Source organism: Lissotriton vulgaris, chromosome 2_1 (assembly GCF_964263255.1).
Source record: "Lissotriton vulgaris chromosome 2_1, aLisVul1.2, whole genome shotgun sequence".
Classification (NCBI taxonomy): Eukaryota; Metazoa; Chordata; class Amphibia; order Caudata; family Salamandridae; genus Lissotriton; species Lissotriton vulgaris.
The window spans coordinates 2,043,256,163-2,043,279,970 of NC_141687.1; the positions used below are offsets into that span (position 1 = coordinate 2,043,256,163).

The 23,808-nt window shown below is 43.8% G+C and overlaps 1 protein-coding gene across 1 annotated transcript in view; it reads left to right on the forward strand.

Annotated features, from left to right (window-relative positions):
- FBN1 (fibrillin 1) overlaps positions 1-23,808 on the forward strand; it is a 622,956-nt gene that overhangs the window by 385,283 nt on the left and 213,865 nt on the right. The window contains exons 16-22 of the mRNA XM_086958277.1: positions 3,973-4,125; positions 8,847-8,900; positions 11,165-11,290; positions 13,988-14,113; positions 16,212-16,331; positions 19,738-19,875; positions 20,034-20,084. Coding sequence (XP_086814403.1) covers positions 3,973-4,125; positions 8,847-8,900; positions 11,165-11,290; positions 13,988-14,113; positions 16,212-16,331; positions 19,738-19,875; positions 20,034-20,084 — 768 coding nt within the window. The remainder of the gene's footprint in view (positions 1-3,972; positions 4,126-8,846; positions 8,901-11,164; positions 11,291-13,987; positions 14,114-16,211; positions 16,332-19,737; positions 19,876-20,033; positions 20,085-23,808) is intronic.

Consider the following 23,808-nt stretch of genomic DNA (forward strand, 5'->3'; position numbering starts at 1 on the left):
CGGGGACCCAGCTCTCCAGCCAGTGAGTCAGGAAACGCTCCATGCCATCTTTCTCGCACCGCTCCGGAAAGCCAATGAAGCGGAGGTTATTTCTCCGTGCGCGCCCTTCGGCATCCTCCACGCGGGCCGCAAGCGTCTTCTGGACGCACTCCACCTCCGCCATTCGTTTCTTTAGGGCGCCAATGTCTGTTTCGGTCACCGATACTCGAGATTCAGTCTCAGTGATCCTCGCCACTGCGTTCCGGAGGTCCTGGCGAAGCAGTGTAACATCCGCTCCCACCGCCCCTATTTTGGCGTCCAGCATGTCCCGGGATTGGGTAATGGCCGCCAGGATTGCAGCGTTGTCCGGCCCTGATCCGCCACCTCCACCAGACGCCCCGGCGCCACCACTGGGCCCGGCAAACTTGTCCATGGGGCCCTGCTTGGGCGGGCCCCCTCCGCCACCCCTGGTCATGGCCACTCACGGACACAGCGGATCAGCACACTGGACTGGACAGGTAGGTTCAGCAGGCCCGGGGCAGTGAGTCCACAACAAGAAGCTCAGGACCACGTTCGGACAGCGGGTCCGGTGCCCGCGCAGGAGGGGCGGCGGGTCAATACGACTCCAGTGGCACGACACACAAGGCTCCGGACCAGACAGGTCCCCACGATGCCCACAGGTACCTCCAGGAGCCAGAGGGGGCAGGACACCTTCAGCAGTATCCTTATGTAGCGGCGCCCCCAGGCTGCAGCAGTGTCCTCATGCGACAGTGGCCCAAGAATATTGCAGTGTCCCCACGCAACGGTGGCCCGGGAATGCAGCAAAGTCCCCACTCACCAGTGGCCACCGGGTGAAGTACTCGGCCAAAGTCTGAGCTGTTGACGCCACTCGCAGCGGCGCGCCCACTGCCACCTCTCGGCTGTCCCAAAATCGAGGTCCCCGGCCCACAGCCAGCTACCAGGCCGCCGACCGCCGTCAGCGCCACAGGGCCCCCGAGGGAATGGAGCCGCTAGAACCCGGCACCGGAGGAATCAGGGCCCACTCACGGACCGACGGCGCCCGCCCGGCACCAACCACGGGCTCAGGGTCCAAGCGCTGCAGGGACGTCCGGGATCCGCACCACAGATGGCACCCTCAGCCGCGCTCCGACAGCCGCCGCACGGCGTCACCAAAATCGAGGTCCCCGGCTCGCGGCCAGCCACCAGGCCACACACTGCCGTCGGCGCTTCAGGGTCCCGGCGGAGACAGAATCGCGGGATCCCGTCACCGGAGAGAACAGGACACACTCCGGAGTCAGCAAGACTCGCCAGGGATCTTCTGCGGGCTCGGGGGCCAGGATAAATGTCTCAAGGAAGTTCGGGCCGGCGGGAGCTCTACTAAGCTGCGACCGCCATCATCGCCCGTCAAGCCACGCCCCCAGAGATATACATTTTTAAAGAATAAACTATTTCTAGTTCTTAAAAACAGGATAGCGCCAATTTTTGATATCTGGCCGCACTAGTCTGGGAAAAAGTCAAAGTTTGAGGCCGACGACGATGGAGCCCTCATTAAATACACTAAGCGGGAGGCCCCAATCAAACTTTTTTCTTCACACTTATAAACTTTTCTGGAGGATTTTCTCTCAACGTCGATCGGGTTGCTCTAGCAGGCCAGATTTACAGCGGTTACATCGGCTTGATTCCACGAGAGCCCCCTGTCAACTCCTGGAAGTCATGAGCTCTGAACCTTTCAGCTGGACTGACCTGAAATCCAAGCCGGGTCGCATTGTGAGGTAGTCGGCTGGACCCTCAACTTCGGGTCAGTTCCTTATGAAGCTTTTTCTAAAAGTTGCTCCAAACTTCTTCAAACTTCTGTAACTTCTTTCTCAAGTTTCTCTTGAGTTTTCATAGTGTCCACAACACAAATCTAGGGTTCCAGAATCTCTGAGTTGCTCCTCAGAAGTTAGTACTACAGTTCCCATAATGCACCTAGCTAAATACATTAAAGTTCACTGTACGCACTCCAGGTTGGGGACTTCCTGAGGGAGATGTTACAGGTGAGTTCTGTTAACCTGTTGCTTTTAGGGAGTCCACTCCTTAATCCTTTTTAAAGCAAGGCAAAGTCCTCAGGGCTGTCTTTCGAAGTGTGCAGCAGGAGCAGTCTTTTAGAGTGCAATCCTGTGTGGCACAGACCAGGGTTCCAGCCGGGCAGCTCTTCTTCTCCTTGAAGTTTCAGGCAGCAGATCCGAGTTGCTATGCAGCTCTCACATATTTATTCAATGTTCTGGGGCAACAAGCCAAGGGACACCCCTGACCAATGAGGTACAGGGTGCCACCCAAAATCATGACATCTTCCTCTAAAGTGTAACATTTGCTCATCCCACAAAGCACTGCATGTTAAAATTCAAGATGGAGATTTTTTTGTCCTTCGCAGTAAGAGTTGGCTAAACCAACCCACTCGTGTGGCACATTTCCCTTAACCCTCCCATTCTAGACCTCCTGCATATTCCACTCTTGGGGCTGCCATCTGGCTGCGGGGTACAGGAAGAGGGGTATGCCTTGTTGGCATTCCTTACTGTCCTTCTCTCTTTGAAGCCCATGTTGATTTACCCAGCCCCCTTGCTTGCCTGTTCTCTGCAGCTGCAGAGCTCCCCCATCAGATAACCTCTGTCTCTGTGGAGGTCAATTATCATCTTCTCAAAGCAATTTGGCTAAGCTTGTTGCGACTGGCCAATCAGGAGAGGCTACTAGAAGGCTGGATTTTGGCTCACAGAAAAAAGTTCTATAACTTCTTTTCTGAATTTGTTATGATAAATTCAACAGTGGCAAGTTGTTGGATTTATCATTACCAATCTTCCAAGTCCTTGAAATATTGTTTTAGTTTTCCAGTCAACAGTTACACTGTATTATAGTATTCCCATGTTTTCCTATGGAGCTTAACATGCTACAATGGGGAAAAACAAAATTGATAGTGTTTCCCTCACTGGGGCATATACTACTCTTTTAAAATGTCCGTTTATTTGCTTGGGGGCACCTAGGGTAGACCTTGGGAGTGACATATGTATAAAAATAAGGTTGTTTAATACTTTGGAAGAACCTTTAAATCCAAAGTCAAATTTGCATGTAATTTCAGTTTAGTAGCAGCTTGCAAAGCACAACTGACTATTACAATGACAGCAGGCGGTACGCAGTGCAAACTTATTAGGAATCTTCTAAAATGGATTTGGTAGAAGTGGGTGCAATTTGTACACCAACATCTACTGAATGCATTGGTATTTAGTGAACCAACCTATGTATTAATAAGTTGGTTCACAAAATACAGACTCGTAGTGGGTCGTAATTGTATCAACCTCATTAATGTGCACGAGAAATTGAGCCCTTCTACAGTTGGTTAGAGCCACAGACATGGTTGCCTACTGACATCAGCAGACCACCATGTCTCGATTGCTTTAAAATATAGCAAGCTTTTTTTTTATGTATTCTGCTTTCCTATTAGGAAAACAGGATGCATTTTTTTTCAATGTCTACTTTTATAACAACAATTTAGGAGCAGACAGGGGTCCCAGGAACCTCTGCCTGCTTGTCTGAAATATTTTTTCCACATTAACAATGGTGGAGGTGTCACTTCTAGACCCCTTCCTGCTTGCAAAAGGTTAGCACCAATTTTGATTTCGTGGTAAAATATTAATGTTTTGCAACCGGAATTTGGTTAAAAAAAACATCAATAAATAAGCCCTTTACACACCCCTTCAAAATACCAAGCCTGTATTTATTCTAAAACCAAAGCAAACTTCGAATCTGCTTTGCACAGTTTATATTGTTGTGGAAGAATGTGGCTACTACAGAAAACAAAGACCATATTTAAAGGTTATTTCTCAATTAACATAGAACATGCTTAAGTAGATGAATTATATTAACAGTATGAAACTTTTTAGTTTTCGTATGCAAAAGTAAGTACATATGTGCTGGTGAAAGCATCTCAGGTGTAAAAACAATGCCCTTTTTGTCATCTAGATACACATATGCGGAGCACGTGCTATGGTGGTTACAAGAGAGGTCAATGTGTGAAGCCCTTACTGGGAGCCGTGACGAAATCCGAATGCTGCTGCGCCAGCACTGAATTCGCATTTGGGGAGCCGTGCCAACCTTGTCCAGCGCTAAATTCAGGTACAGTAGCAATATCTTATTTACAAATATTAAACGTAATGCACACCACTCATGGAATTCCGTTTGGCCAATTTTTGGACTGAAGCAGGCAAGTCCTTGGTTTTGATAATGATGGAGTGAAGTGAGCCTGGCCAAAGTCGATCTATAGAACTCTTGTGATGATGCAACGTTTGCCGAGCTCTCATAGGTTAAAAAAAAAGAAAAATGTGAGTTCTCCTTGGTTTATCACCTAAATCTGCCTCCGCGAATTTGCAAATAACAGTAAACATGTTTTTAAAATAGTTTTTTGTTAGACACAATGCTGAGGATTCATACAAGACTTGAAACACGTTACACAAACTCAGTTATATATTTGAAAATAACAATTCAATGGAAAAACTTAATTCATTATTCTGCACTGTGGAGATCTGATTGGTCCTCAAAAGTTGTTCACCCAAAGCATGGTCTTGCTGAGCAGAACAGGGACTTCGACAACAAGATCGCTAACATTTGCAAAACGATGTTTATCATTTTTCAATCTATCACCGTCAGGGACATCATAGCTTCTGGTTCAATGTTGGTGGCTACTCTCAGCATGTTCAGTCCACCTCAGGTGTATTGCCCAAATCAAACAAAAGTAGGGAGCTGGCTTCTCATTGATTTATGTTCAGCAAAATTCTTAAGTTCTTCACACCCACATCTTCACACCCTGAGATCTTCATATCCACATCTTCACACCCTGAGATCTTCACACCATGATATAGTCACACCCTGAGATCTTCACACCCACATCTTCACACCCTGAGATCTTCACACCCTGAGATCTTCACACCCACATCTTCACACCCTGAGATCTTCACACCCACATCTTCACACCCTGAGATCTTCACACCCACATCTTCACACCCTGATATCTTCATACCTACATCTTCACACCCTGAGATCTTCACACCCTGAGATCTTAACATCCACATCTCCATTTACATTAACTTCACAGGATTCAGTTGCATCCCCGTCTGTAAAGCACTCTTTGAAACCTACGTATTTAGGGAATGTTCAAACTATTTCATACTTGTCCTATCTTCCCATACTCCTTGAAATAGTAGTGATGACTTACAATAGTTGCGGAATGTTGGGATTTTCTTAATCTACTCGAGGTTCGAGACTATTCAGGTGCACACAAATTCTACTGTTGGCACTTACAAATGCTCTGTCTATCCTCGCTGATGATTGATTCATCTGTGTGCTAATTCTTTGAGATGAATAGATTATTTAATGATTTGGGTTTTCCTAAAGAGCACAGCCGCCCAGAGGCATCCAGGTGCTATCCAAGCATTTTGTGGATGTGCTGTTCTCAATTAAATCACATTATTGTGTAACATAAAAGACGCCTGATGATGCTAGACCCATATATACCTGCACTCTCTGAGATTCTTACTCAGCCATTTTCTGTCAAGCCTCAGATCCTGCTTCACAGTGAGTGACCCAAACATTCTGCGGACCCCACATTGAAATCACGTCTTGATGCACTCTGATTCCCGGGGTCAAGCTTAAAGAGCGCTTGTCGGGTGGCCTCGTATGGTCCTGCTGCTTTTCACTGTGATGCATCTTTCTGTAACTCTCAGAATCCAATTACGCTCATTGCAGACCCCAGGATTTTCTCAAGAAAGGACCATTTTAATGGTGTGTATTTGAGAATGCCAAAGACCAGGATATGTCCGTCCTGTCTCTGTTGCTAGCTCACCTCCACTCGTTGCTGGTAGAGCAACACATCGAATTTAAGGGGGTCTCGGTAGTGTATAAGGGCACGCTTGTGGGTATGCCTGGATTAACAGACTAATAGATTAAAAAACTTCTGTCCTGTTTAGAGCCTATGCTCCTCAAGTCTTGCTTTCTTCATGTACGCTCCTTCCACAAAGTCCGAACAGGCGTTGTATGTTCAGAGCGCAGGCCATGAAACTCTAAATTCCCGGCATCTTCACCTCTGGCAGCAATACCTAACCTTGTGCTGAAATTGAAAGCTTGCCTGTTTGCCAGTTAACTAATGCGGGCAGTTCCTCTGCTATATGTATTGCTCCCAGGGTTTAAATTTTTTTAACACCATTAAAGCCTTGGGTGAACATCTGCCTTGAAGTCCATGTATAAATGTGTTGAATGGGCGATTGAAGTTCACAGGCCTTTTACTGCTCTAGTGATCTCACTGTCTTACCTCGTTTGGGCTGCTGGTTGACTGCTGGATTGCTCAATGATTTTCTGTTTTTGGTGTGTGTGATACGATCATTTCATTGGTGGATTGTTGGCATCTAGTTTCTGGTATGCGCTTTGCTGGTCAGATAAGGATTTCCCATTGGATGATGCGTGCCACCCATGTAGACTCGCTGGCAGCTTTCTGGCTCTCTAAGAAAAAGTGTAATAAAACCACCAGTATTAGAATACACACAAAACATCAATCCATGTTCATCTACTGCGGTCTTGCCCTAAAAATAAGCTCAGTAGTTACAAATATTTCAAAAGACAACCAAAAGCGGCGGGCCAGGTTTTTACAGATGTATGAAGGCCATCATTTCACCTTTGCAAATTGTCTATCCAAATGTTTATTTAGCAGCTGACAGATGGAAATCAACGCAGACATCACATGTGATAAAGCCAAATTAACAAAAAAGTTACAAAGAATATTCACCAAAAAAACTGTCAAAACCTTTTGCTGAACAAATGGCCTAAATCAACGATCAACTTAGAAAATATTTTGGATTTCCCTATACAAAGGTTGATGTATATAGCTTTAATGGGCTTCCCTGTCCTCGTACCCTACAGAAAACATAGCACCATCCTGAAATAATAGCTGAATATACAAAGTGTGAATACAGTATAACAACCTGAGTGGGGACGTCACTGAAGACGATGTGATAGATGTAGCTTGCCCCAACATATGCCCACTTATCACTGATGGAGTCCAGATTTTCTTGGGCCTTAGTGCATGAGAGAGAGCCTCCAAGATGCTGTCGCCAATGCGAGTCTTTCCCACCTAATTCAAGGGGGTGGTGCATAGAGACTTGCAGACAGTGGAACATTACTACTCGGCCTATGGCTTTGTGGTTTAGGATGCCACTTCAACCAGAGGCTGGCAGTATAGGACCATAATGCATGTTACCTGTTAAGTAGGTTTATATTAAATATTTATTTTTGGGCACTTAGGATGAAAAAGTAGTTTTTTGAACTCATGAAGTAAAACACTGTAATATATTGTTTGGCTGTCTATAGTTAAAAGAAGAGAACATAATAATGTAATTAAGAATGCAGTATCTTAGAAAATACCCTTTGCTTTCTAACTAGAGAATGAACATTCCAGCCATCAGTGAGCACTGATAGGCATTAGAGTGTTCGAGTTTTGGTCACCTTTTATGAATAGATTGTTGATTGAAAAAGTGACCAATAATAAACCTCGAAAGAATGATTTAGGGCTGCCTTTATAATGATGATACTCATATTTCACTGGGCCCTTGAAATATTCTCCATATTTCACAGGGCCCTTGAAATATTCTCCATATTTCACAGGGATCTGTGAAATATGTTAGTGGTCACTGTTAAACATGGGTTTTATACCATTTCATTTTGTGAAATGAAAGCGCCCAAACATCTATGGGCCAGATGTAGATGGGAGATTTTGGCCATTTACCGGCCGGTAACGGCCGAATTCGGCCGTTACCGACCGGTAAATGGCCACGGAGATGTAGGGGGATAAAAAAACATGCATTTTCGGTAATTTTACCGAATCGGTAATTTTACCGATTCGGTAAAATTACAGAATCGGTAAAATTCCCAATTCTGTATATTTTACCGAATCGGTAAATATACCGGTCGGTAAAATTTCCGAAAATGCATGTTTGGTATGTAGGTGCCAATTTTAACATTGATACAGGGCTTTGAAAATCGGTATTTTACCATGCAATACAAATGCATGATAAAATACCGATTCAGGTGTACATGCACATCTGTGCATGTACACCTGTACACCTGTACACCTGTGCCATGTGGCACACATACATGCCCTAAGGGCCCTAAGGGCATGTATGTGTGCCACATGGGGGCATGTATGTGTGCCACATGGCACACAAGCCTAAAACAGGGGTGCCAGAGGGTGTCAAAGTGACACCCCCTGTGCCCTTGCAAAATTCGGTATTTACCGATTCGGTAAATACCGAATCGGTATTTGATATTGAATCTTATGGGCTTCAAGGCCCATAGGATTCAATAGCAAATACTGATTCGGTATTTACCGAATCGGTAAATACCGATTTTTACCGATTCGGTAAAATTTACCGAATTGGTACCTACATTAGAAATACCTACTCTTAATTACCGAATTGGTAAAATTCGGTAATTAAGAGTCGGTATTTCTGATTTTGCTACATCTGGCCCTTAGTCTCTAAATCAATCGCTTTGAAACTCTGCAACATAGTTGGAAGGCCTTTCATTTGGGATTCTCAACAAGATGTCGACTCCATGGCATGACACCGGTGACAGTGGAAGGAGCAGAGGACTTGATTGGAAGATCTTTCACCTTTTAATGTTTTTTTTAAGAAACAATGCAAGCCCCTCTTCAGCCCTACTCCACTTCTTTAATAATTATGTCCATTAATCCATGACAGACATCCATCATATTCATTTATCAGTTGCTGTTAAAATATGAAAATCATTGGATAAATAAATAAGCTAAACCGAATTCTTTGCCTTTCTTCCAGATGAATATCAGGCTCTCTGTAGCAGCGGACCTGGAATGACATCGGCAGGAAGTGGTAAGAATACATGATAAACTTCTCTAAACATGGATGCAACGGGGCAAAAGGTTCTGAGATGAGCAGGAAGAGTGTGCGGGGATTACATTTTAAAATAATGTGAATGAACAGAGAAAAACAGCCAGTCATGAATGTGTTTGTGTAGATGTGTGTAGTGTATGTCACATTGCAAACCAATCCACTAAGAGGTAATGTTCTTAGAATCTGCTGGTCCTGGTGTAAACCAGTGTGCCCCCTGAACATTGAATGAACAATATGGATGGGTGAGAATATCGAGGACAGAAGATCAAAAATAAAATATAGACAGGTACAGGTATAGATTTCTATACCTAACCCCACATATATGTAGCCACGCGGGGCATCTTCAGGGAACGAACATGTGGCGTTAGGAACAGTAAATCTATACCTCTCTATATGCACTTACTTTTCCATATGTTGCCCCTATATATTCTGCCCTTGATATTAGTATGCTACAGCATTGTTAGTGGCAATATTAGGTAGTACAATCATGAAAACCACATCCATGAGGGACCAGCAAATCCCTGTTTGGGCGCAAACTCCTCTGTGACCCCAGAAGAGGATTATACTCTGTGCTCAGAATGTTCTTATTTGCCCCTGAGATTTGCGGCTGAGGAAACCCTGTGCAAATGCACTGCTAATGGATACAGAAGTGGGGAATAACAAGTTCTCTTTGCATGTTGATTCCCCTTCTCAGTTTCCTGGATGCAAATTGCGCACCGACTAATTTGCGAAGTCCTTGCTATCACAAATTTGCGGGTGTTCAATTAGGAGATGCAGAATGTGACCTCTCTGTGATTGGGGCCATAATCTGGCACAGGGGAGGAGGCTGGTAAGAGTTGAAAATGGAAGGACGTGCCCTCCACCCCTCCTCTAGAGATGGTTTGAGCCAGTACATATAGGAGCCTGAAAAGTGACTATTTCAAGCCTCTGTATCCGGCCCCAAAGTAAAATACAAAATAAAAAACTATTTTCTAAAATTATCATTCTGGTTATATGTCATAAACTCTCACAAGGACATTAACCAAAGGGAAAGATTTCTTGAATTGTTTCAGCTAACAGTAGTTCCAATCTCATGTGCAGATGTTACTAAAGCACGTTACAAGGGTAATCATTTCTGTGCCGCCCAGTGACATTTATTTAGAGTGTGCATTAACCATGGAAATGACGAATAATAGCCTTTGCAATTGGCACTCCAAATCATTGGCAATATTTGGCCAAGTTTCTGTAGACAAAAAAGGAAATTCAGCATGGAAAAGCGAAGGAATCTGTGCAGATGATGGTAAAAATGCACAAAGGTGTGTCATAATGGCAAATATTAGCACAACTACACAGCGGCCGCTGGCACAGGTAAACGCGGTGGGTCGGTGGGGCTGGGGTGGAGCGGGATGGGATGGTGGAAGTCAACAGACGACGGAATAGGTATAATTAAATAACTAAATAATACCTATCCCATCTTCTGTCGGCTCCCCCCGCTGCGCCCTGCCCCACCCCTCTGCCCCACTGCGCGTACCTGTGCCGGCTGCTGCTGCAACTACATATAATTGGCTCCACAGATCTATATTCATCCGTCCTGCTTGCTTAGGAAACAATCTATTCAAAGTGTGTAGGGATTTGTCCTGGTCACCCATGTCTCTGAATTATGTCAAGAGCTCAGTTTACGAGTGGGATGGGAAAGCAGGAGGTATTTACAGCACCTGGTAAAACTGACACCTCAAGGTGGGTATTCTCCAGGTACAGCAAATCCGTCCATGTTTTGGGAAATGAGGAATAGCAAGCTGAGTTGGTGTCTGCCACACCAAATTCAGCATTGATCAGAATTCTTTTCGTGGCTGCTGTCGTTAAGGTTCCGCCATTTTGGCCAGTCATTGGCCCTTCCTTTCTGATGCATGGGTGCCCTTTCTTTCTGCTGGCAAGCTCGGGCTGAAAGAGGTCTTTCAAGAATTTCCAAAACTTGTGTTTAGATTTCACAATCTGCATTTGGTAAGAATGCTCCGTTTCACAAATGTGTCTGTGATTACCGATTTATTGATAGGGATACCCATACTGCAAGTACAGCAACAGCAGATGGTAGGAATTGCATCTGGTCTTAATAATGCCCTGTAGTGTTGGCAGTGGCATGCATCAGATGCCAGACACATGACAGGTGTTTCAATGCTATCCTAAGCTAAATATGCAGCTTGCTTTATTTGCACGATTTTATTTTCAAACATAACGTGTTCATGCATTATAATTTTTATTGGCAGATATTAATGAATGTGCACTGGATCCTGATATTTGTCCAAACGGAATCTGTGAAAATCTGCGTGGGACATACAAATGCATATGCAACTCCGGATATGAAGTGGACTCCAGTGGAAAGAACTGTCTAGGTATTACTTTGTTTCTTGGTTCTGGTTGTTGCTGACCTTGGAGTGGGTACTACAGGCTCCTGCTGAACAGACAGGAACCCTGCTAGTGACTGAAGGTGTTAGGAGGCATAGGCAGAGAGAGTGATTTTCTTAGAAGACCATAGGATGCTGCTGCAAGTAGACTCTAGCTTAAGGGATATCCAGGAGGTCAGATCCAGGTGCTTAAATCATGTTGCTGCTAAGAAGGAAGAAACAAAAGTGCCAGGGCTGTGATGAATCATCCAAAAGAAATAAGAAAGGTCACCAAATAACTGAAGGCCGTGAGGCCCGCAAGAAATCTCCTGGTGGGTGAAGCACACCACCAAGTGCCCATAAATAACCAAGCCCCATTTAAGTTGAGCAAGCAGGCACAAGATAGCCATAAGGATGGCTAGTAATAAAAAGTTGAAGTATTAATGTGTGCCATGCTGAGATGCCAGCATTGGGCACACTGAGGCTTGGCGCCACCCGTTTATAGATAAATCCCCTGGAGTCCGAGGAACCAGGAGTGCTTTTGTATTATTTCTTTCTAATAATTCCTGAGAGATGAAGATGCTAGGTACTGGACTGACGGAAGAGGTTGATGTCCCCAGGGCAGCATCCTAGCCTGAGGAGCATAGCTTGTGCCCTTAGGGGTCTATAAGGACCATCATTGAGGATCATATCAATATACGTTTCCCATTTCCTGTACCATGTGCGGGGAAAGTGAAGAGAAGAGCAGCCGATGTCCCCACCCAGCGCAGAGGAATGTGTGCTTGAGTATGGGAGACAGAAAGACTGAGTGGGTCCTGCAGCCTGCTGGATGGTGTGAGGAAGCACTAGTGCAAAGACAGGGGTGCCCACTGAAAGTAATTCCGTGCCAGTGGGCGCATGAACAGTTAAAAAAACAAGCATTCGAGAACCCAATAGGTATTGCATGTGAAATTATATTTTCTCTGCCAATGTTTTTTTTCTAGCTTTTTTCCTCAAAGCAAGGAACATTGTTTAATAGGGACTATTGAAACCAATAACACATGTTTTGGCACACTTTTATAAGTTTCTTACTCATACTTATACATGTTAATTATACATGAAGGCTTGGAATGTTCAAGCATTTCCATAATCAAAAGTGAAATACCGAGTTACCCAAAGGAAATAATGTTATTTTTATAAGTAGAACACAAACATACACATTGAAGTCATTAAGGTATTATCTTGAAAAGATTGCAGTGTCCTGTCAGTGTCCAAAAAGCGAGACTCCTAAATGCCAAAATAGGGTTTAGACTTGAGGTCAAGTTGGAGTTACCATTTTGAAACTTAAAATATGTGTCCCTATTGCACCCCCCCCCCCCCCCCCACACCCCTAACTCTTTGCGCAGTAGTTGTATCTTAAGGGGTGATTGAAGTGTATTGTAAAGAGCCATCTTTTCCTTCATTGTGCTACTGTATATTAAGAACTGTTCTTGTGTTTTGGTGCTGTAATGTTTGCAGGACAGGAAAGTCTAATATGACAGTGCCTTGTAACACGGGCGGTGGGCTCCATTGAGAGGAAGTTTGTTGTGTTGACTGCCTCAGCCTCACGCATCTGCAGCCTCCCTTTCCTGCAGTTGGTCCAGATCTGAGGTGGCATCCATGCTGCTCGTATTCATCCTACCATCCGCTCTGCAGCCTAGCTCACAGCGGCCAGACATGAACAGCAGCATCGAGGAAGGGAGCGCAGGAGGGGCCAAGGAGGGCCATGCCTGCAGTAGTGGCAAAGCTGGCAATACACCCCCTAGTGTCTACCATGGGAGGTGACTGACAGAACATCAGAAAGCCCTGCTGCTTTCATGAGTGGAAGTGGCAGACAGGAGGCAGAAACCAGTTTCTTTCTCTTACCAAACAGTCCTTAATAAAAAGTAACAAAATGGATGCAAATGGGCTTCAAAGAGGTCGGCCATTAAACCATGCTCACAGAGTGAAAGACTAATGATGCGCTGCTTTAAGTTCTCTTACCATTATTGCAGCCTCCTTCATTTTTTAGATCTTCTGGTAAGTAGAAATGCACAGCAGGAGGTTTTGCAATCTCGGAGGCCATCTTGAAATAGTATCCTTATACGATGAAAAGGGCCATTGGTCCTTCTTTAAGAAAATACATGTTTATAAAGTGCATCAAACCGGGGCCAGCAACAGCTGCAAGGAACGGGCTGAAGAGTGCATCATCTTAGTAAAATTAAGTTTTACCTTTAGGAATATTTTTCCATCAACTGTCCCCCATAATCTATAAGTATACATTTAAATATGACATGAATAAAATGGCTTCAAGATTACAGGTTTCTATGGATGGTTTAAATGCTTAAAATATTGCTGATTGGTAAAATATGTCCTTGATAAGTCATTATTCAAGCTACAATCATTGTCGTTAGAGCTGGAAATTGCTAACATTGTACTGAAGGTGTTTTACCATCGTGTAATCACAATTGGATAATGTTCAAAAAAACAATGTTTAAAATGTTGCATCCAGTTAAAAAGGCCAGACTGGATCGTCTGTTCTACTATATTTCTTGAGAGCCCATATAGTTATAATTTGTTTTGAATTGGGCCATGTCTTTTGTTGCAGATGAGGCCCAGCAGGAGTCACAATAAGCATTGCTTTAATTGAAGTCGCATAACAGAAGAAATGTGTTAACATAATTTGCTTAATCTCATCCTTGGTTGCAGATATTGATGAATGCACTCTGAACAGGTTGCTCTGTGATAATGGCCAGTGCAGAAACACCCCTGGAAGTTTTACCTGCACCTGTCCCAAGGGATATGTATACAAGCCGGATCAAAAAACATGTGAAGGTAAGGCGGAAAACTAGAAACTCTAGAATCATTACTCTTACAGTAAATCAGAGTTACACTGTAGATTATTAGTATTTGTACCACAATGGTCAATGGCATGTCTCTTAATAAATCACTTGTCATTCTGAAACGAACCACTGGATAAGAAATGTAGCACTGTACCCATATATGTGACAGAGTGGAAGAATGATGCTGTATCATGAAATTACACTAGGGGTAGAAGATCAGTCCATGCCACCTTCTCCGCCCAGACGCTGAACCATCTGAATTTTCAGGTGTTTTTGTGTTTGTTGTTTATTTAAGTTTTTGAAAGTTTAATAGATTGAACTTGCTGGGCACTTAAAAATAAAATATTAAATGACATGAAGGAGAGGGCAAGCCAGCCCACCTGACCCCATGTGAGATCGCAAACACTTGCATCTTATCAGACTCTTCCTTCTATCATTCATGTGAAGTGTAGTGTTACGCGTCCGTTCTCCTGACCACCCGCTGTATAGACCTGCAAGCACCATATATGCTTCTAATACTTGGCTCCCTACTGAGCAAGACGGAGCTGTCCTGAGATTTTGTTCCTCGGTTGGTGGCACCTGGAGCTACTACTCTGAAAACGTGCCTTTTATCGCTGCCTTCAAAGTATTGCAAATGCCCTGCCCTGCCCTGTGCTTCTCTCCGGCACCTGGAGTTACTTCTCTCCATCTTTGTTGCTTTGGCTAGCCAGCTGAAATTGACTTCTGGTCTCCTTGTGTCTTTGGCAGAGCCGGCAGGAGTCGGCAGGAACCATTGTCCTAGGGTCGGTTGCTGCAATGCATATTTGTATCCAGAACAACAAGGGCACCCATACGAGTCAGCACAGGACCTCGGGGACCATATTTTTACAGCAACAGTGGTCCCATGCAAAAAAGATACGAGAAAACAATGAATATAGACACAATGGAAACTATGTTGAGTAGTATGACTTGTCCAGCCGGACAGAGGTCAAGAATTTTTACTGTACACTTGATAAGTCACATAAAATACCTTCAATTCTTTAGAGTAGGACACAAGTCTGTGCCCTTACGCTTACAAATTGGCAAGGTGAGAAGGTAGTGAAGGGACAGAAAAGAGTATTTAGGCAGAAGTGAGCGATTTCTGTGAATACAACAGTGACAGAAATTCAGTTTACACCATTACAAGCATAGCACATTCGGTATACATTTTAGGTATATGGTGTTTCAACAAGTCGACGGCGTTTCGATCCCATTTACATAATCAAAGGGATCATCATCAGGACAAAAAGTATGCGTTGGAGTCTTTTCTGTAGCTTGGCTGTGGTTCCGGCGTAGAGGGTGTTTCCGTAGTCCAGTCGGCTTGTGACGAGTGCCATGTGTACTTTAGTCTTGCTATTCATAGCAGACTTTGCGGGGTCTTGTTAGTACACTACGCTTGGACCTTGGAATGGTTGGTGGAGAGGTAGGATTGGGGTTAATTTTAATGTGTAATTACGTACTTATTGTCTTTTGCTTATTGTTTTAAAGACAAGTGTCTAAACATAAATAAGAAATTTGACTGATCCCATGTGAGGTCACCATAACACAAGGACTGGCCTCTGCAATACAGAAACATACCTTCTCTTATGTCTAAAGCCAACAGGAGTAATGTACTGGCTCAGCCATGCTGTGTAGCGGTGTCAAACAAATGACTTGGGGGTGTGGGGATACAGTTGAACCTCTGAACAGCGCTATAGGAGTCCGCTTTCCTCTACCAGACATTTTGACAGGGAACTAGGCAGAGTGGCAAGACCTGGCTGTTCTTATCGTTCACAATAGTCTGTATTTGTTTACTGTTTCTCTCTGCCAGACAAGTATTTCTGCTCACAACTGGGAACCGTTCAAATGCTGTCTCCCTTGTTTTTTGTACATAAAAATGTATTCTAATGTTTAGTTTAATTAAAATAATGTATAAAAAATGTTTTAGATTGTATTGAGACTTTTGTGATTTAGTACATTATCCAGTGACTTCCTCATAATAGTTCATTGAACATATCCTGATGAAGGCTTGTTTATATATTTTAACATTCCAAACATTGCCTAATAGTTACATGGACTTGTTCCTCCTGTAGATGTTGATGAATGTGAGTCCAATCCGTGCATTAATGGAGTCTGCAAGAACATACCAAGCTCCTTTGTATGTGAGTGCCCCACCGGAAGTACTCTGGATACAACAGGAACCATCTGTGTTGGTAAGGGACATAGACTTTCAAAGAGTAGTATTTTCAATAGATTATTTGCTGATGATATCCAAGGGTAATTTAGATTCAAGTTTTATTAAACATATTTGTAGTTCATATTCAACTGATTTACAGCACAGTTAAACGTTTACATTAAGTAAAGTAAACATTAAAGTATGTGAAATGTTAGAATGTTAACAAATACACCTAAAAATCTAAGTTGCAATTTTAGATGTGAAGATAGTAAAACATGGTATTTAGCATGATTCCTGAAATATAATTTCTATAAGTGGCCTTGTCAAATCATGCAACCTAGTTTTCGTTTCATCAAGAGATAAAGATCATTCCATGTGACTAACCATGGGGGACTAAGACTGGGGCAAGGTGTAGGCCTGTTGTGTGGCTCCATGGTCTGCCTTCATCATGGATGAGCTTGAAAAGATGCCCTTCTTCATACACAATGGTAATACATTTCTTAGTTGGACAGCTCTCTGGTATCTGTATTTTCTGGAGCATCTTCAACCATATGCTTTAACTATACTTGGTAACTTTGAAGGTCTTATCAATGCCACAGGTTTGTTTTGCTATTCATTCAATGCGCACTGCCCTCTTTCTATTGCTCAACACAGACTATTGTCATCCGTTATCTGCTCTCTGAGTATGATGTTTAAAAAAAATGAAAACTCACCTTTAATAGCCAGGGTGACTCAATGATCTACAGATTTCTACCTCTGTGTGTTCATATTAGGGCACCTTTTATCTCTTGGGGTATTCAACTTCAGCATCTTTTTATTTGATGTAGTCATAGCAGTTTTATGGACACTGCATGTAATTTAATAGGACCTCCTTCCAGTAGTAAAGCATTGGGTTGAGTTACCTGTATATATTTCAGGTATTTTATTTACATTCCTGACTTCATGTACTACCACTGCAAAAGGATTAGAATGTAATTCTTTTAATTCATGGTTTTGCACAGAGAATTGTTGATCATTTCTAACCGCCTGTCACATTCGCCCTATTTCTCTGCTTCTTTTCGTGTGAACTCCTAATCGGATCTTTCAGATTCCTTTGGCTCTTCCTGCTTAACTACTTTCTCTGTAACCCTTCAACTTCATGCTTTCTCTTGTTGTTTGTCTTTTATTTGGCCATTCTTTTCTCCACCCCCTGATGGTGTGCTTCGGGGTAATGGGAGTATTGTGAGTCATGCGGATGGTCCCATCTTAACACATCAAGCAGGCCATTCCTGTTCACGAATGTCTTTGATCGTGTCTCCTCCCCATCCCTGAATTCTCTCCTGCAGGATCTGTCACATAGGCTATCCCTAACGTCATTAGGGTCCCCTGCTATGATGTGCAATGAGTCAGGTGTGTCCAGATGTTTCTATCCCACTTCAGTGAGCATGTTTTCCTTCAGTGTTGGAGAAGCATATAGACCAACAAGTGCAAGAGTTTGTTGTCCCCAGATCCCTGTCATTCCAGTGTAGCACCTATTTAGGCCTTCCCATTTTTCTATTTTCTTGAATGATATGCCCTTTTTCATCTTAATTTCCACCTCTCTAAAGCCTCTTGTAAAGCCCACTGATGCGATCAGTTTGTTTTTCCCCTTGGCCAGGAAGGTACATCCAGCAAGTTCCATATATGTCTCCTGCAAGCGGATGATCTCTATTTCGAGTCACCTCAGGATTTGTCCTACCGTTCCATGTTTCATTCTGTCTACAAGACAATTAACATTCCACATCCCAAACCTTGTATTTGTCTTTTTCCTCTGTCTTGTCTGACATGGTTCCCCTGTAGTAGTATATTGTGGAGGGGTTGAGAACCCTGTTGTCAATTCACATTATATGTGATTACATCTCAACCTACCACATGTGCTTTTGTGAAACACCCTTCTGACAAAGCATCAATCTTTCCCCCAACAATTAACTTCCAGATGATGGATACAGAACTGACCCATTCTATTCCATGTAAGTGCCCCCCATTCAAGTAATCTGAAAAATGTTGGCACACTACCACACTTACCTCATTCTCATGTTGTACCTAATCTCTGGAGCATTTGTTTTTATCAATTGTCTTCATGGGGCTCTGTCTGACCTCCTGCAGCGTCCTCTGTTGGGCCTTCTCTCTTTCTTCCATCCCTTACTACTCTCCCTCCACCCTTCAGTCTGACGATCCTCTCCCATTGTGTCCTCCTAAGTCATTGCTATACACTTCTGGCCACCTGCTTGTCAGCATAGGTCCTGTGATCTATTCATGTTTGGTTGGTGCAAATGCCTCTGCTCTTCTGCCTAGTCCCATGCCACTTTCAGGTGGCTCAAAAATGTGAGAGCTGAAGCCATGAATCACTTCGAGTTTGGACGGGTACTGAAGCATGCCGTTGTTTTTTTTGCATTTAACAGGTCTTGGCCCCTTCGTGTTGGTCCCTGTCTTCTCGCCTTATCCTTGAAAAATTGCCAATTTATCCCTGTTTCACGGGGGTAGCACCTTTACTTCACAACATCTTCTATTGCTTTATTTCCTCTTCTGTTGGCCCCTTTGCTGCAGTCATTGCCTGTTGCCAGGGTCATCTCCTGTCTTTTCCCTGCTCGTTTAATCCATCACGGGTTGGTGGGTAGGTTCATGGGCAAGAAAGTGGACAGGGGCCTTAACTCACTCCTCATCGGGGGCGCATCTCACTGTCACTGGGGCACTCCTACCGCCACCCCCTGTGCCACCTATGTCCACTGCACCGGGTGACGGCCCTTTGATTGAAACAGAATAAAGGGGGTTAGGGGAGGAGTCTGGGTGGTCACCGCCTTTAGACCTGGACAGCCCCGGGGGACCCAAACAGTCCTTTTGAGGTAGCCCTGACAATCTTTTCTGCCTGGTGCTCTCCCTTCATGCCCCAACTCCATCGGGCACTCACTGGACCGCACTCACCATCCCAGTGCGACCCACTCCGCTCCAGCCCTTCACATAGTCCTCCAGGCATGAGAGGGGCTTGAACAGTGGCGGCCTGCAGCTCCCGGCATCCATGAGCCCTCTCTCCTAATCACAGCTCAAAACTAAGTCCTGATCTTATAGAACAATGTCCTAGGTGTGAATGTTGTGTAACTATTAGGAAAACAAGACCTGGTGTTAAGGTTTCAGAAGAGGTATGATAATAAATCCTGATTATTTGACCTTGTATCATGTGATGGGGCAGACTGTGGGGGTGGGGGGTGCTAAACCGCAATCAGAATCACTTTATGCCATCATCCCTGGATATGTCAACCTCTGTGTCTGCTCCAGCTGAATTTGTATGCACATCTGAACTCCTCATGTTAATATATCTGCAAAAATAACATTACATGTGCATGAATTGTCATAAATGTAGGTTAATGTATTGCTAACATGGATGTCTGAATAGCCCTCATGACAATGTACTTTTCCCCTCTAATTAGAAACCATCAAAGGCACGTGTTGGCTGCACTTTGTGAATGGACGCTGTGAGGTCAACATCAATGGCGCGACCCTGAGATCTCAGTGCTGCTCCTCGATGGGCGCCGCCTGGGGCAGTCCCTGCATCCCTTGCGAACCAGGTGGAGCATAATTCCATTTCCAATTACCCCCTCCCCTTTGTTCGTCTGTGTACCCACAAGCTCGGAATTAGTAGAATATTCACAACACATGTGTCAGTGGGCGTTACGTATGTTTTTTGTGCATGCTTTGAATCACAGCTGTACTTTTTTACTTCCAGACCCAGTCTGCGCCAGAGGGTTTGCCAGAAGTAGGGGCACCATATGCGAAGGTGAGTCTTGTATTTGAGCATTTCTTAAAAATAGGCTTGAAAATAAACATTAGAATTTGCTCAGTTCTAGGCTTAGCGTGTGAAAATGCACAACTGAGGTCCATTTCTGCATTTCAATTCATCTTGAAGGCTGTATGACTCTATACTGTGGTCGAACTACATTATTATCACATTGAGTGCATCAAGGCGACCTCTCTGACGCAAGGTACATATGTGTTTATAATCCTTAACTCCACATCTTCTTACCTATACGTGCATTGTGATGGAGTGGTTAGGCTGATGCAGTCAATGCAAAGTTATTGTCGTGCTATAATGCACGCCACATAGTGGCATATGTCTCGAGCAGGGCATTTTACCCGCACACTGCCTGGTGGATGTCACCACTATCCATCTGCACTAGCCGCTTCCTCATTTTTTAGGGGCTCCCATTTATTTGTTCCGGGTGTTAGATGGTGGGTGCTACAAACGAATGTGCTGCCTTCTTGTGAGTTAACTTAACACCGATTTCCTCTTAACTTTTCCACCATTTGAATGTGAAAAAGCACATGCAGAAAAAATCAGGAATTACGAGAATTGAACATAGAATGCCTGAGAACTATGAGAAGTTCGTGAGAGAAAAACTTCTCCCCTTATTTGAGTCAGAGGCCTAGAGGAAGGCAGTGACTTCCTACATATTCTCCGTATGGTATACAGGGATTTGGGGCTCGTGACTTTTGACAGGCCTCGCAGTCGTTTGCAGCACGTGGTGGCAGTGACACCCCAAAAGCTTCAGATTGCAGGCTCTTGAAACCTTAGTTCGAAGGCCTGTGCTATGGCTGACCCGATATGCCTTTCCTTGACAGCTGGGCTTCACTGCACAGGCAGAGGTCCGCCAACATCTGTACAGTGGGAGTTGGCCTCCTTTTGGGTTGATATCAGCCTTGTTGCGGCGGCACGTGCCAGACAAAGCTGCAGGCCCCGCCCCAAAGGTCAGGGCGCTCCCCCAGTCCCTTCGTGATAGCTGACGTAAGTGAGTTTTCCAAGGAGAATGTTATGACGTAAGTACGTAGGTCACCCTCCCGGTCTAGTATTTTCCACGGTGAAAACATAGTTTGGCACGCATCTTTCCCTGAGGTTTGCTGTTTGTCTTGTCCCGTGTAAAAATCCAGCCAAGAGGCGAAAATTAGCAATATTAGGGCTGACCCGTACTCCCTGATAAGACTGTGATCAATAAACTGGGCAGGTTGAACGTGTGCATTGTCACAATATCTACTTTCCACTAAACAATTAATATAAGTAATGAAAAACAATGATCTAATAGCAACAATAAATAGCACATTGCTTAAATTACTTGCCGCTAACCTTAATTTCTCGGCCTTTTCTTCCTTATCCCACTTAGCCACACCTCACGAGACAGGCGCCGTTCTGTTTCAATCAGCTTCTAATCACAAACAAGGGCAATACACCCCCTCTCTGTCCTTGAGGGGTGCCACGAAGGGGAGCACCCCCCAGGATTCATCCTGTACTTCAACCTGTGCTCACAGGGGTTGAAGCGACTTCTCAATCTGAATGTGAGGTTAGACAGGGAGGGACGGATGCCGTGGATTCAGTGACAACTGACACGTTTTGCACTGATGATACAGCATTCTGCACAAACATTTATATAAACCTAACAAAATCATATGATTAGTGTAAGAATGATAGTTGCAAAATTGACATTCACACGGGTCCGCCCATGAAAATGTGTTGTAAAATTGCCTTAATATAATTAAGGCAAAAATGCCCTGCCACTTTTGCAAGGTATGTACCCAAGCCCAAACTGCTGATTAAGTACGTGTAGTCACAGTGTCCCTCCCACATAAGTAAAATGTAGAGCACAATATGTGCCCAGATAGTTTTAGAATATAATGTTCATCCTTAAAAATGAGGGGCCATATGTGCGACCCTATTTTGCATGAAAGAACGGATTTGCGACCCATATGCGCATGCTGAATCAAATAGGGCCATGTACAATCCCTATTTAGCGAGTTGCAACTCTTTGCAACTCGCTAAATAGGAATTGCGAGTCGCAATTAGGAAGGGGCGTTCCAAGGGCGTCCCTTCCTAATAGCGAGTTAGAAGCCTAGGTAAGAATGTTTTGCGTTCGCAATTGCGGTCGCAAAACACTCACAATTTACTGCCCTCTTCAAGACAGTGGTAAAACACTTTAAATGGGAACGTGTCTCTAGGGGATCAATTCCCCTTAGCGAATGCAGGGGAAAATATTTTTTAGAGTCAGGCAGTAGTCCCAGGGACCATTACCTGCCCTTCAAAAATGAAACGAAAACGTTACATTTTTCTTTTTTTAAATGCAGCCCGTATTTCTTTAAGGAAAAAGGGCTGAATAAAAAAATAAAAAAACAGCTGTATTTAAAAGCAGTCCCAGACATGGAGATCTGCTGAGCCCAGCAGGCCACCATACATGGGAGGGCCAGCCATTCCCAATAGGGTCTCAAACTGCAAGGGCCTCATTTATATGCATGTGGCATGAAATTTGCGACCCCATTAGGAATCGCCAACAGTGTCTCAGACACTGTTGTACATGACATTTAGCAACTCGCAAATTGCGAGTCACAATTGAGCGCAATTTGCAAGTCGCTAAATGACATGGTTGTACATCTGGCCAAGATCTTTTGCCTCACTTTACCTATCAGATGGCGGGATCGAATATGCAACGTTTATCAAAACCAGTGCTGGAAAATTAAATGTGAAACAAGTTCACCAGTAATTAGGGATGTGACTTTAAAATGCTTTAAAAATATTATTAGGTCAGACATTAGCCAAAATCTTTTAATTTTTATATATATATATATAAAAACGAAAGTATGTCTGTTTGTCCTTTATGCATTACTACACCATTCATCCGATCGCCATGAAACTTTGGGAAGTTGTTGAGTACACTCCAGCGAAGGTTTCTGGAAAAAAAAGTGTTAAATATCGGCCCCCCGGCCCCCCGGCCCCCCAGGGCCCTCATAATCTTTACAATACTGAACATTTACAGTTTACGGTGCGACTCGCTTTTGCAATGACCACCAACAAAGCACAATTACAATCGCTGCAAGTGTGTGGACTACATTTGGAGAATCCGAGCTTCTCACATGGACAATTGTATGTGGCCAGTTCACGCGTCGGAAAACCTTCTGATTTATTTGTGTACGCACCAGACAGAAAAGCAAAAAATACAGTGTATCCACAAGCACTCGAATAAATAAACAGAATTAAAACAATACTTTAAAATGTTTTCCATATTAAAATGAATATGTTTCAATAAAAATGACACAATGTAAATTGAATGTTATCATAACAAGTTTCCTTAAATTTCCTTTCTTCTGAGATCGCAGCACCGCGCGACAGGTAAACTAGTTAAAATTATATGCATTAAATACTTATTATTGGGAATTTCAACCAGTACTCTTCATCCAGTGGTCAGTTGGTGTGTCATTCACATATTCTTTGCTCCCACTGCCACATACAGCATGGTGCGATGAGTGAGCCCCTTCATCTATTGGCTGACTTCATTATGAGTGATGACCCACCAAACACAAAGCGGTTCTCGTCAGTGCCAGAGACTTTTATGACAATGCGTGCACTTTGAGATGCAAAAAATTTTTTGCTTTTAGCCAGTGTTATTTTTTATATTGTGGAGGGCCCAGCAGCTCCCCAACAATAATGTTTTACAAAATCCAGGTCAAAACAAAACAGTCAT